Source organism: Dryobates pubescens, chromosome 5 (assembly GCF_014839835.1).
Source record: "Dryobates pubescens isolate bDryPub1 chromosome 5, bDryPub1.pri, whole genome shotgun sequence".
Taxonomy (NCBI): domain Eukaryota; kingdom Metazoa; phylum Chordata; class Aves; order Piciformes; family Picidae; genus Dryobates; species Dryobates pubescens.
Window position 1 is genome coordinate 39,461,064 of NC_071616.1, and position 13,122 is coordinate 39,474,185.

Below are 13,122 nucleotides of genomic sequence, written 5' to 3' on the forward strand. Positions count from 1 at the left end.
GAGGTGGTGGAGTCACCATCCCTGGAGGTGTTCAAGGGGAGATTGGATGTGGCACTTGGTGCCATGGTCTGGTTGTGAGATCTGTTGGAACGGGTTGGACTTGATGATCCTTGGGGTCTCTTCCAACCTTAGTTACTGTGATACTGTGATCTCTGAATTGGTCTAGTCATGTGTCTTCTGAACTTGGAGTTTCTTGGCATGGAAAGCATGGAGCTGAAATATGATGCAGCCATGGATGCTGGAGTTCACCTCAGCTCATTCCTCTTTGGAAGGAATTTAGCCACAATGAAGGTTGATGTGTGATTTACTGTTAAAAGTTATTTGCTCTATGCAGAGAGAAAAACAAAAGTTCCCAAAACAGAGACAGCTGTAGTGAAGTCAGAAGGACAAAGTATCAAGAAAGGGTTCTGAGAGACAGGTTGCATTCTGTGTGGCTCTAGAAGCCTGGAGGGTGATAGGGAAATCGAGCTTATAGTAAACCAAGGACACTGTATATACAAATACTAAGTGTCCTCTCTCTGCCCAGTTATGTTTGTACTACTTCCTTATAAAATACTTGTTTTAATCTGCTAATATCCTCTTTCCCTTTCCTGGTTGCAGCTCAAGATGTTTGAAAAAGCTAAAAACCAAACCCTGTGTTAGATTGCTTTAAGCTGATGCAAGTGCAGACTACTGCCAGGAAGGATGACGATACATGACTCCGTTCCTTTCCCTTCTGCTGGCACTATTTTGTGTGCAGCTGTGGATTAAGATGAAGCTAAAATTTGCTCTGGGTTTTTCTAAGCTTTATTTTCAGTCTTGTTTCACAGCATCCCTTTGTGTCAAAACACACAGCTTTGGCTGGGAATAAGAGAGAGCTGAGGTCTTAGCAGCAACATGGAGTTGTTTAGCCTGGAGAAGAGGAGACTCAGGGGAGACCTTATTGCTCTCTACAGCTACCTGAAAGGAGGTTGTAGACAGGTGGGGGTTGGTCTCTTCTCCCAGGCAACCAGCACCAGAACAAGAGGACACAGTCTCAGGCTGCACCAAGGGAGGTTTAGGCTCCAGGTGAGGGGAAAGTTCATCATAGAGAGTAATTTGCCATTGGAATGTGCTGGCCAGGGAGGTGGTGGAGTCACCGTCCCTGGAGGTGTTCAAAAAAGGATTGGATGTGGCACTTGGAGCCATGGTTTAGTTAGTCATGAAGTGTTGGGTGATAAGTTGGACTTGATGATCTCTGAGGTCTTTTCCAGCCTTGTTGATTCTATGATTCTGTGTATTCTAGATACACTTAAAATAGGTGCCAAACTGCAACTTTAGGTTCTGCTTGGTCTCTGACAGATTAGACTAGACAGATTGAGGTTTCTTTTTCTGTGGCCATTCTGTCTGACTATCCCTCTAGGTCATGTTTAATTTTTGTTTTACTAGTTCTGTGTTTCTTCATGACTTCATACAGCTGTAGGTAATGTAAGGCCTGATTAAGTGCTTGGTTTTAAGCAGCTGAATTTTGAGATGAAGGAGGGAAGTTGGATAGCTGGTGAAATTGCTAAGGTTATAGTCATATACTTAAGGCATTTACAGCCTTGGCTATACTTCTAGGGTCTTCTGACACAAAAATTGTAGCTGGATAGCCCACTTCCTTCAGGTTATAAAAAAATATCTAAACATCTCTTTCTACAAATATTATTGTGTATGCTCTTGCCTCTGGGTTTTTTTGGCAACAGAATTTGTTGCATTACTAGCAACAGATGTCTGGTTTGAAACGGACAGAAGGAGGGAGTAAGTGAAATCCAGTGCCACTGGGTTTGGTTAAATGCCAGTAATTCTTTCTTGCCTGCAAAGGATGTTTCTGTCAGTGTGGTTCTGCCAGTAACTAACAGCTGGCAAGAAACACTTTTCTGAATTGGAATTTGTAGGAATTTCTTCAGTTATGCTGATGTAAGTCAAATGTCAGTTGTTGCAGCCAGAAAGAGTACTGGCTCACAGCCCCTGTTGGGCCTTGATTTGTTACAGTTTGAGGAAGGTTGTTCTCATGAATGTTTGTACATATCTGTGTGGAAGAGTTCAGTAGACTGGGTGGCCGAGTCTGGAAATGGCTGATGTGTAAGAGGCATCTTGGGAGCATCTTTTGAGTGCTACATAGTGGCCTGTGAATTGCAAGTATACTTCATGCTGCTAATCGGTTGTAAAGAGATGGACAATAGATCGCTGTCGCACTTCTGTACTACATGGCATGAGCACAGCCCACAAAGAGCACTTCAGACTGCAGTATTAGGTTTGAGGACTGAAGTACTCCTTTTCATTCCTTACTTCATTACAGCTCAAAATCAGCTGTTCAGTAACAGAGACCCTAGATTTATGGATCTTGGGCGCTGCAAAGATGGCTCACCAAGCCCCATGAATCTCAAGCGTAGTGAGCTAGTTCCTGCCACAGAATGCATCAGAAGCTTTTAAATAGTGTGTGACTGTCCTTTGCCAGTACAGGCATACGAAGACAAAAAGCTGTTGAAGATGTAAGTGCCTTCTGGAGAAGGCTGAAAAGGATTCAGTAGACACAGCTGGGAAGCTTCTACTTTGGAGCCTTTAATTTAGTTAATTGCCTAAAGTGGATTATAAGAGGCTTAGTGGGGGATATAATTAAGATTTCTTACCTTTTTGGGCTGAAGGCTACTGTCCTGCCTGTCTGACAGAGGTCACTTGGAATGCTTTCGACTGAGAAAGTACGAATGATGAATTTTTTAGTACTTGTGTGGGCTGTTTCTCAAGGACAAGCAACTCACAGCTGCTGGTGCTGTTTGTTTATGTGCTTTTGTTTGTTTGAGCTTTTCAGGTTTCTTTTTGGATCCAAAACCTTTATAAAAGGCATCAGTTTCTCCTGTGTTTATAACAGGCTGTTTTCTTCTTCCATTTTATCTGAGCCTAATAGGAATTACTCCTAACACTATCATATTGTTTCTTAAACCGTGATTTCAGATTTGGGAATGAATCTAGTACAGCTATTTGATAGCAAATAGCCAGTAGTTCAAAGTAATCTTAGCATTAATAAATACACAAACCAACCTGAGTACTGTGACTACTGATCAGAGTGGGGTTTATCTGGAAAGTAAATCCTGCCTTGCTTTTTCACAGTGCCTTTAGTTCACAAGGTTGCCTTTTTTAAGTGTCAGTTCTGTAAATTCATACAGAAATCTGAAAGTCAACCTGTATGGTTTTTAGGGTAGGGTTAGAATGCTTTAAATAAGATCTGAAACACCTTTGTGTTTGAAAAGAAGGACAAAACTTGGCATTAGAGGTGAAGCTTGCTTAACTTATTGCTGTCTACAACTACCTGAAGGGAGGTTGTAGCCAGGAGGGGATTGGTCTCTTCTCCCAGGCAACCAGCATTAGAATAAGAAGACACAGTCTCAAGCTGTGCCAGGGGAGGTTTAGGCTGGAGGTGAGGAGAAAGTTCTTCACAGAAAGAGTAAATGGCCATTGGAATGTGCTTGCCAGGGAGGTGGTGGAGTCACCATCCCTGGAGGTGTTCAGAAAAGGACTGGATGTGGCACTTGAAGCCATGGTTTAGTTGTCATGAGGTGTTAGGTAATAGTTTGGGCTTGATAATCTCCGAGGTCTTTTCCAACCTGGTTGATTCTGTGATTCTTTGAGATAAAAGTGACATGACTAATTTTACATCAGCAGAATACCTGCCTGTTCTTCCTCAGTGGCGTTACTGCTATTTAAAACCCGTTTTGTTGTGATTTGGTTTTGCCACAGATACAAAATCAGGCAGAGAAGTGTGGTCATGTTTTTCTTTTTCTTGTTTTGTTTTTTTTTTTACAGGGTAACTTACAGCTGCTGCAGAGCTGCCTGGCAGTGTTAAATGGTGACACATAAGCTCCGCTCCGTCCTCCCACTAACAAGGGCTGCCCTCCTCTGGATTCTGTTTCCATGACTTTAAAACAGGCATTTACAGTTCCTGGAGAAAACGTTCGACGAAGCGCGTATAAGCCAGCTCCTTTCAAAAGAACGAAGCCCAACACCTGAAAGTAGCTCCAGACTATATGAAGCAACAGCATACTTGTTATACCTACATACTCATGTTTATTTAATCATTATGCTTTCATGGTTCAGAAACCGACGCTCTGGTTTTTGTGAGACTAGCCGATATGATTACGTTTCATCTTACGAGTACTACGATACGCTACCAACCTTCTTTACCTTTGTAAAGTTCACCCTTTCTCCAGCGCACCATTTGAAGCACTTTGTTCAAATGGCCCTAAATATTACCATTAGATATTAGTATATTGTTACTATAATGGCATTGTATACACTTGTCTTAGTTTTGGGTTTGTTTTGTTGGTTTGGGTTGGTTTTTCCCTCCCCTCCCCTTCCCCCCATGTACTGATCCCGAGAAACTTTAAATCTTTTCTTTCTTTTTTTTTCAATTGTGAACATTTCTTAGAGATTTTTGGAGAACTTTGTGTAACCTTTATAACTATGATTTAAAAAGAAAAGCAAATGCATTAGTATGTTTGCCTTAACTTGTAGACTAATCCAATTATTGTAAAATAAACCATGAAATCACTGATTTTTCTAAAATTATGCAGACATTGTATCATCTGTACGCTGAATATTTTCTAGTAAATCGATCTCATGAGCTTTTTCCTCTGTTCATCCTATGAAACCATTGAGGATTGGATTGGTCTGCCACTAAATACTCACCCAGTCATTTTTCACTTGCATTCTCAGGTTTATCTGTTTGCCTGTCTGTTCGTCTGTGACTTTTCCTATCCAGTGCACTTAAATTGTTTCGAGCTTGGTGGCTAACTTCGCAGTTTCTTTGGCAGAAATGCTTTGCAGAGAACTTTTTTTTGGGGGTTTCTTTCCAAAAAAGGGGAAATTAAATTAGCAGAAGGGAGATCAGAAAATGTATACAATACCAATGAAAGGTAGGAGTGCTGCCCCACTTTCACACAGATCAGATAAGTTTTTGCTTCAGAAAATAAAAAGTAAAGGTATCCCAAATAAAGGAGTGCCTCAAAAGGATCTCATTCTGCTTGCTGGACTTAACCTTATGAAGCCAGTTTGATTTGTTGTATTGCTTTGTCTCTTCTACTTGAACTATGACTTTTCCAAGAGGTGCTGTTCTATTGTGTAATTTCAGGATGTCATAAAATTAGGCTTTACTTGATTAATTGCTCTTCATAGTAGGATTGCTGCTTTATACGGGTTTGTAGAGCTTCAGTGGAGCAGCCTAACTTTTGGTGAATGGGATATATGGAGATGCAGGCCAGTGTAAGTCAATGCTTCTGTGATTACAGACTCCCTGTATTGCTGCAGAGGTGTGTGGGGTTGGTTGTCTTTAAGGGGGTAACCTGCACAGCGTAGCATCCCCTATGCTGCTGCTTGGCACATTGGAACATTTCAAAGGCAGAGGAGTTTCTTAGCTGAGCAAGCATGCTGTTTTTGCATTGTGTGTTGAGTTGCACACACATAGCCTCCCTCAGACTTTGATTACCACTGCCCAGCGGCTTGCAGCAACTCATCTCCTGTACGTAACACATGCCAGCAATGGCTCACACAGTAATACTGCGCTGTTGTTCATCTTGCAGATATAGCAGCTGTAATTCCTAAGGAACTCGTCTGAAAATAGACTACAAGGCACAAAGATTACAATGTATATACAGCTAACACCATTGTAAATATTTTAAGTAGGATGTGGGAACAGTTTTTAGACTAGTCCTCGGTGTGCAGTGTTACTAGTTCATTAAACTTTTTTCAAGCCTGTTGGTATTGGGTGTGTCTCTTAAAGCTCTAACCCCTGCCCGTGGCGCTATGCACAAAGGTACGTGATACCCCGACCCGAAGACTTGCAGCTCCGAGGGCAAAACAAGAGCCCGGGCGCCCGGGTCCCACCTCAGCACGGGGCGGGGCTGCGGGGCTGCGGGGCTGCGGGGCTGCCCTCCATCCCCTCCGTGGGGGCCAAGCCGCGGCAGCGGCCGGGAGCGGAGCTGGGCTGCGCTGCGCTGCGCTGCGCTGGAGGTGGGAGGCGCGCGGCTGCCGGAAGCCGGCGGGCAGACCGGAAGTGGAGGAGCTGCGCTGCGCGGGGCCGCGCGCAGGCCGCCCGGTGTCGCCATGAGCTGCCTGCGGGAGGAGGACGATCCCTACGTGGTGGAGGAGCCCAGCGATGAGGAGCGAGCGCTCAGCAGGTGCTGGAGAGCCCCCGCTGCGGGCAGGCCCGGGGCGCTTTAGTGGCTGCCTTCACTGGGGTGGTCGGGCCGGGGGCCTCCGCCACCCACCGATTCCCACTGTTGCCTGGAGTCTTCCGGCCGGCGTCCGAGGAGGCCCGGCGGCTCCAGGTGCTGCCTGCGGGCGGCGAGGCCGTGAGGCCCCTGCCCTGTGCCACGGGGCTCCCTGAGGGCCCGGTGGCTGGGCCGGGCACTGGGGTTCCGCCCGCGGGGTTGCAGAATGGGGCCTTATAAGCGGCGTAGTTTCTAACCTTATAAATGCCAGTGTGTAAAAGCATGAGGCTCCTGCGCGGAGCCTCGCTGAGAGAGCTGCAGCCAGTCACCTGCAGCTCCTTTGCATTAAAACCAGAGGTTTAACACCAACAACCTAATAAAGTATTCCAGTAAATACATTTCCTGTGAACACGAGAAGGTGCTTCCCCGTGGATCCACACGATTCAGAGGTTCTCTGAGTGACTGAGTCAGTGTTTTCAGCCGGTTATCATAATTAAGTGTGTAACGCTTAATACTGTAGCTCAGAAGATGAGGTGGATGTGCTCTTGCACGGCACTCCGGAACAGAAGCGTAAGCTGATACGGGAGTGCTTGACTGGCGAAAGCGAGTCTTCCAGTGACGATGAGTTCCAGAAGGAGATGGAAGCAGAACTGACCACCACCATGAGGACTATGGAGGGCAAATGGAAGTCGCCAGAAACGGGTAAATTTTAACAGCTGCTCACATACGAAATCGTGAACTAAGTGGTGTCCAGTGAAGGTGTGAAGTTTATTATTGTGGCTGTAGATGTGTCTGGTGACAGTCAGCTGCTGTTTGAAGCCCACACAAGATCTTTAAATGGCTGATTGCTTCAGCAGAAACGGTCTCCAGGTGCCATTTCAGTGAATGTCCCTTGTTTAAGCTCTAAGACTTTGGTGTTTCTGAACTGATTTCCTACTCTAATATATTTTCTGTTTATTGGAACAGTCCCTTCCCCCCATATCTCATTGTTCTTAAGTTGCAGATTGCAGACTCTTGTACTTTGTGCTGGGTGGCTATCAAGATATGCTTCTTTCTTGAAGAAAGCCATTTGGGGGGGAAATTCAGGGAAAAATGTTTATCTCTTCTTCCCTTGCCTACTTATAGTAAAACTGTATTAAATGTGTGTGTATTCTGGAGTTGGTGTACTATGGGTCCAAGAGGATGGATTGCTTTGGCATTTAAGAGCATGTACTCTTTTTACCTCTTACAAAACACTTAAGGAGGTGTTCTTAAGTTCCTGGGGAATCAGTATAATGTTTGCTTTAATGTAGAGGCTTCACTGCATTCAGTGGGTTTGTGGGTTTCAGTTGTGTCAGTGGACAAATCTGAGCTCTAGGTTTTGGTGGTGCAGTTAGGAAGATGTAGCACTGGGTTTACCACATCTGTCCACAGAATGGGATTTGTGGGGCAGACTGGCTGGCTGTGGCACATCTGCTTGGGAATTAGTCTAAGTCCTTTTTGAACTTCTGTGGCCCTGAAATTTTGGGGCCTGTTTTCAGTGCACATTGTTGTAATCACAGTTGGTGAAAGTGTGCCACGCCTGCTCATGTGACTGAAGATCTGTGGAGTGTCTTAGACTGTGTGGATTACATAAGGCAGAGGTAGTTATATGTGATGTCCTCTGTGCCTAGAGAGGGAGTGTATCTTGGGGAAAGTGTTGCTTTGATCTGTACCTGAGATTCATCTTAGAGGGAGTAAGCAGTCAGAGGACACAGTCTCAAGCTGCACAAGGGGAGGTTTAGGCTATATGTTAGGAAGAAGTTCTTCATAGGAAGGGTGATTGGTCATTGGAATGGGCTGCCCAGGGAGGTGGTGGAGTCACCATCACTGGAGGTGTTTAGGAAGAGACTGGATGGGGTGCTTGGTGCCATGGTTTAGTTGATTAGATAGTGTTGGATGATAGGTTGGACCCGATGATCTCAAAGGTCTCTTCCAACCTGGTTCGGTTCTGTCCTATTCTGTTCTGTCCTATTCTGTTCTGTCCTATTCTGTTCCGTCCTGTTCTGTTCTGTCCTGTTCTGTTCTATTCTGTTCTTGCTCTGAGAGAGGGCCTGTAAAAGAAGTAACACAAGTGGATCACGTTGTAGGAATAAACTGGGAGAAATGTAACTTAGCACATCCAGATAAAGCAGAGCACTCCTGGATAGATTTACCTTGGAAATGAAGGTTTGTTCTGGGCTGTATATTTGATGACTTTTCAGTGGGGTGTTACTACCACTTCTCTCTAATTTCCCTCACAGGTACTTCCTCAAGTACTGGGCAGACTGGATCTGCCACCACTTCAAAATACTACGATGACATTTACTTCGATTCTGATTCAGAGGATGAAGATAAACTAGGTAAATGGCTGAGGGGAGAACATCTTTACAGTAGTATTCTTTCTCTTGCATCCTGTAGAATCCTCTAGTGAGGTCAAGGGGCTGTTCCTGAAGGCAGCCTTTGGGGGGGAATTACCAGCCTGGATCATCTCAGCCTAGTTCCTGTAACTTTATGACATATCCCGACACATGTAAGGCGTGTTAATGCTTTGGAGTGGCACATGTGGAGGAGACCTGAGTTAGACTTTTCTGTTACGGTTCACATTTGTTGTGAGTGTGTAAAAGGAAAACTAAAAACTGAGTACTGAAGTTTTTGGTGTAGAGAATCATCCTGTGTGTGATGGATGTAGCAAGTGCTTGCACAAACCCTTCCAGTTACACAGGATGTCCGGAGGAACAGAAAACATCAGCAGCGCCGGATTCTTTCCAACGATGAACTGCTGTATGACCCAGAAGAGGACAACAGAGACCAAGAGTGGGTGGACTCACAGAGGAGGGGGTAAGAGACCATAAAGATTTGAACTGTAGGATGAAGTCAGACTCTTCTCAGTGATGCACAAAGACAGGACAAGGGGCAGTGGGTGGAAGTTGAGGCATAGGAAGTTCCATGGAAGCATGATGAAAAATGTTTTCACTGTGAGGGTGGAACAGGCTCACTGGAACAGGCTGCCCAGGGGCTTGTGGAGTCTCCTCTGGACACATTCAAAACCTGCCTGGATGCATTCCTGTGTGACCTACCCTACATGATCCTGCTCTGGCAGCAGGGTTGGACTGGATGATCTTTCGAGGTCCCTTCCAGCCCCTAACATTCTGTGTTTCTGTGATACTTAAGAATAAGCTGAAAAATTTAAAAGGGAAGTGGTGAATATAGAGAAAAAGTTGATGCTGTCAAGTCCATGGAGTGACAATTTTTGGTTAGAATTCCCAGCATAGGAAGCTTGGATGGTGTGGTGGGTCACAGATGGCCATAAAATTCGTAAGGAATGGAAGTGAAGTCTTCAGAATTACACAGTTCTCAAACTTGAAGTTTTTTACAATAAGGGCTTCCTAGTTCTGTAAGCCAATTTTGTCTGTAGATCTCTGAATAAATGTGCTGTGAATCACAGAACCACAGAATCATTTTGGTTGGGAGAGACCTTCAAGATTTCAAGATCATCAAGTCCAACCATTAACCCAGCACTGCCAAGTTGCCACTAAACCGTGTCCCTCAGCACCATAGCTCCACATACCTCTCTTTGAAACCCCTCCAGAGATGGAGGCTCTACCACTGCCCTGGGGAGCCTTGACAGCCCTCAAGAGGAGGAAATTGTTCCTTATGTCCAACCTAAACCTCCCCTGGTGCAACTTGAGGATGTTTCCTCTTGTCCTATCCCTAGTTCCCTGGGAGAAAAGACCAACCCTCACCTGGTTCCAGCCTCCTTCTATGAAAAGGTTGTCAGATACTTTGATTGCTGAAGTAATCTCTGTTTCTACTAAATACTGTATTTCTACTTGTGGAAAACTTTTTGAGTTTAGCAAGCCACAAAATACTCAGATAAAACAGGGACAGCACAAAGCTGCTTTACTGAGGATTTTTTGAGTGGTGAAGTAGAGGAAGGGTTGTTGCAGCAGAACTGAAATTGTCTCTGTGTGAAATCTGTTGAAAAGGATTATATTAATGTATGTTACCTGCAGAGTCTGTTCCTGAGACATCTGCCTTGTCAGTGGAGAGGGGTGCTAGGTGTGCATTCTCATTCCAGGTGTGTTTTCTCACCAAATGGAAATACTCTGTACATAGTGAATGAAAAGGTAATGGTGTGTGTTTTCCCCTCTACTTATTTGTGTGCTTTGAGTTACTGAAAAAGGTGTCCAGAAGGAACCAAGGATACATTTTTTTTCAGTATAAAATTGCTATTTTTTATATATATGTATATAAAGAAGTTTGACATCTGAACTGATCTGCAAGGGTGTGTAATTTCCCTTTCTTGTCTCTCTTTTCACCTCTCCTGAACTGGTAGGTACCGTAATCAAAGAAGAGCTCTGCCACAGCAGCAGCAGGCAAAACCTTCAGCTGTTCCAAACAGTGATGCTGTTTTGAACTGCCCTGCTTGCATGACAACCTTGTGCCTGGACTGCCAGAGGTAATTACTGAATAACAAGGGGTCTTTTTGTGATGTCTTTTTTCTTCATCACTCAGAAATTCAATTGATGGCAGTTTGCCTTGGGAGGTGGTGCTCATAAAGAGATGGCAGGTCCATGTGAATCAGCTTTAGAGGTGAATGCAGGTTTGTAAGAGTGATGATCAGTTTAACCTGTGATGGGATGAGGGGTAATGGATACAAACTACGGCACAGGAGGTTACACCTCAACAGGAGGAGGAACTTCTTCACTGTGGGGGTCACAGAGCACTGGAACAAGCTTCTTAGAGAGGTTGTGGAGTCTCCTTCTCTGGAGACTTTCAAGACCCATCTGGATGTGTTCTTGTGTGATCTGTGCTAGATTCTATGGCCCTGCTCTGTCAGGGGGGGTGGACCTGTGCTAGATTCTATGGCCCTGCTCTGTCGGGGGGGTGGGACTCGATGGAGATCCCTTCCAACCCCTAACATCCTGTGATCTGTGAACCTGTGACATGAAGATGAAGAACAGGGTAGAACTTCAGCAAAGTTGAGAAGGCAAACAGTTGAAAAAATAAATGAAAATACCATGGACACTAAACAGGAAGTGCAGGCTGCTGGGGGGTTTTGGGTTGGTTGGTTGGGGGGTTTTTGTTTGGTTGGGTTTTGTTTGGGGTTTTTTTGGTTGGTTGGGTTTTTTTAATAGTACATTGGCTTGACATTTAGAGGCATAAAATCATTCCAAGTTGCTTTTGTGTAAAAGTGCCTTGATAAGAGGAGGATTAAGCAAAATGAAGGCAATGTGTTCTTACTTGGTTTGAGTCTTAGAAGTGTGGGTTTGAATACAGTTACATCTAAAAGTGCCCCATAAAGCATTCAGGTGTTCAGAGTCCATAGTGTGTTTTGCAGCTCTGCAGTTATCTGACTGCACTGCAAACCTAGTTAGTATTGTTAGCCCCTACTAAGGAGAACTCTGGAACTGAGAATAAAGGAGAAAGAAATCTTGTGAAATGAGGAATAAACTACCTCTCATTTACAAGGATGAAATTCCACAACAGCCTAAAATCCTCTCTAAGTACTGAGTGCTGTTTCTCACTTCACTTTGCTGGCTCTGGTATTCTTTGACCCTGTTCTGTCATTAAGTTTGCTAAGCTGACAGAAAATGATCCATTTTTATTGTCAGACTGGTCTTCTGTGGGTTTTATAAACTGCATTAGCTCAGCACAAGCAGGAAAGCCAGCAGAAGTCAAGAGAGAAGTTCTGAAGCCACCTGTTAGGCTGCTGTAAAGCTGCAGCCCGAGGGACATTGCGTTCAACTGAATTAAACTGCAGTCCTGAATTTTGCTCCATACCCCAGCTATAGAGTTGTTACAATAATGAGAGCTGAACATGGGCCATTGCATTTTATGATAGACATACTTTTTCAAACATGATCTGCCAGTGTTTGTGAAACTAGAAATGTCAGGCTTGCAAGAAAGACATTTTAGGGTGCAAATGCCAGTAGTTGAGCCATTTTCACTCAGAACTTTGTGATCTTTTGCCTGTCATCAGCTTACAAGCAGCAGTATGTCATTCAGCAGTAACAATACTGTTGTATTCCTGGGTGTTTATTTAGCAAGAACCAGTGTGGTTTTCAGAACACCTTAAAAACAATACAGATGGCTACAGTTCCACTTTTTTAATGGTTTTTTGTAGTTGTGACTTTTGTTCTGTTTGCAAAATCCTCATAGGTTTTTGGCTTTCAGCCTTTTGGTGTGGTACTTGCTATCTTTAATCCCCTTTTGAGTCATGATAACTGATTTCTTGGAAGGCAGGTTTTACCAGTTGAATGACTTGGCATTTTTCTCCCTTTCTCTGTAGGCATGAGTCTTACAAAACACAATACAGAGCAATGTTTGTGATGAACTGCATTGTTAACAAGGAGGAGATTTTGAAATACAGAGCGAAGCCAAAGAGAAGAAGTAAGAAGATGAAGCACAGCAAAGAAACTACCTCTACACAATCAAATCAAGAAGAGGAGGAAGTGTATCATCCAGTATTATGTACTGAATGCTCAACTGAAGTGGCAGTAATGGATAAAGATGAAGTTTTTCACTTCTTCAATGTTCTAGCCAGCCACTGCTAACATACAAAAGCAAGGGGAAAAAAATAGCCTGCACTGTTGCCAGACTGTGAAGTATCAAAAATGCAGGCAGGTTGGCCTTTGTTAAAGTAAGGCCTCTTAAAATGTGCATTTCCATCAGATAGCTTTGTAATGGCTGGACTTCTGCAGAGCTTATGAAGTTAATACAGTTAGCTGCGTGCACTTGAGAGCAATATTCTTTCACAGCATCAGGTGTGAGGGCTTTAAACTTTGTAAATATAAGGTAAGAGCTGTGCATTATGATCATTCCCTGTGTATATACTCTCCATTCCCTCAGCATGTATTGGAACTGTTGCTTAGAATAAATGTTGTATAGTAACTGGTTCTCCATAGCTGCAGTGGTC

The 13,122-nt window shown here is 44.1% G+C and overlaps 2 protein-coding genes across 3 annotated transcripts in view; both read left to right on the plus strand.

Moving 5' to 3' along the window:
• SNX6 (sorting nexin 6) overlaps window positions 1-4,321 on the plus strand; it is a 31,467-nt gene extending 27,146 nt beyond the window's left edge. For both annotated transcript variants that reach the window (XM_054162081.1, XM_054162080.1), the window contains exon 14: window positions 3,802-4,321. In XM_054162081.1, the coding sequence (XP_054018056.1) occupies window positions 3,802-3,855 (54 nt within the window). In that variant the 3' untranslated portion in view covers window positions 3,856-4,321. The remainder of the gene's footprint in view (window positions 1-3,801) is intronic.
• A 1,722-nt stretch (window positions 4,322-6,043) lies between these two features.
• On the plus strand, window positions 6,044-13,122 carry EAPP (E2F associated phosphoprotein). The gene is made up of 6 exons (XM_054162082.1): window positions 6,044-6,170; window positions 6,724-6,905; window positions 8,465-8,563; window positions 8,918-9,041; window positions 10,540-10,662; window positions 12,496-13,122. Exons 1-6 carry the CDS (start codon window positions 6,097-6,099, stop codon window positions 12,758-12,760), a joined length of 867 nt encoding a protein of 288 aa, XP_054018057.1. The 5' UTR covers window positions 6,044-6,096; the 3' UTR covers window positions 12,761-13,122.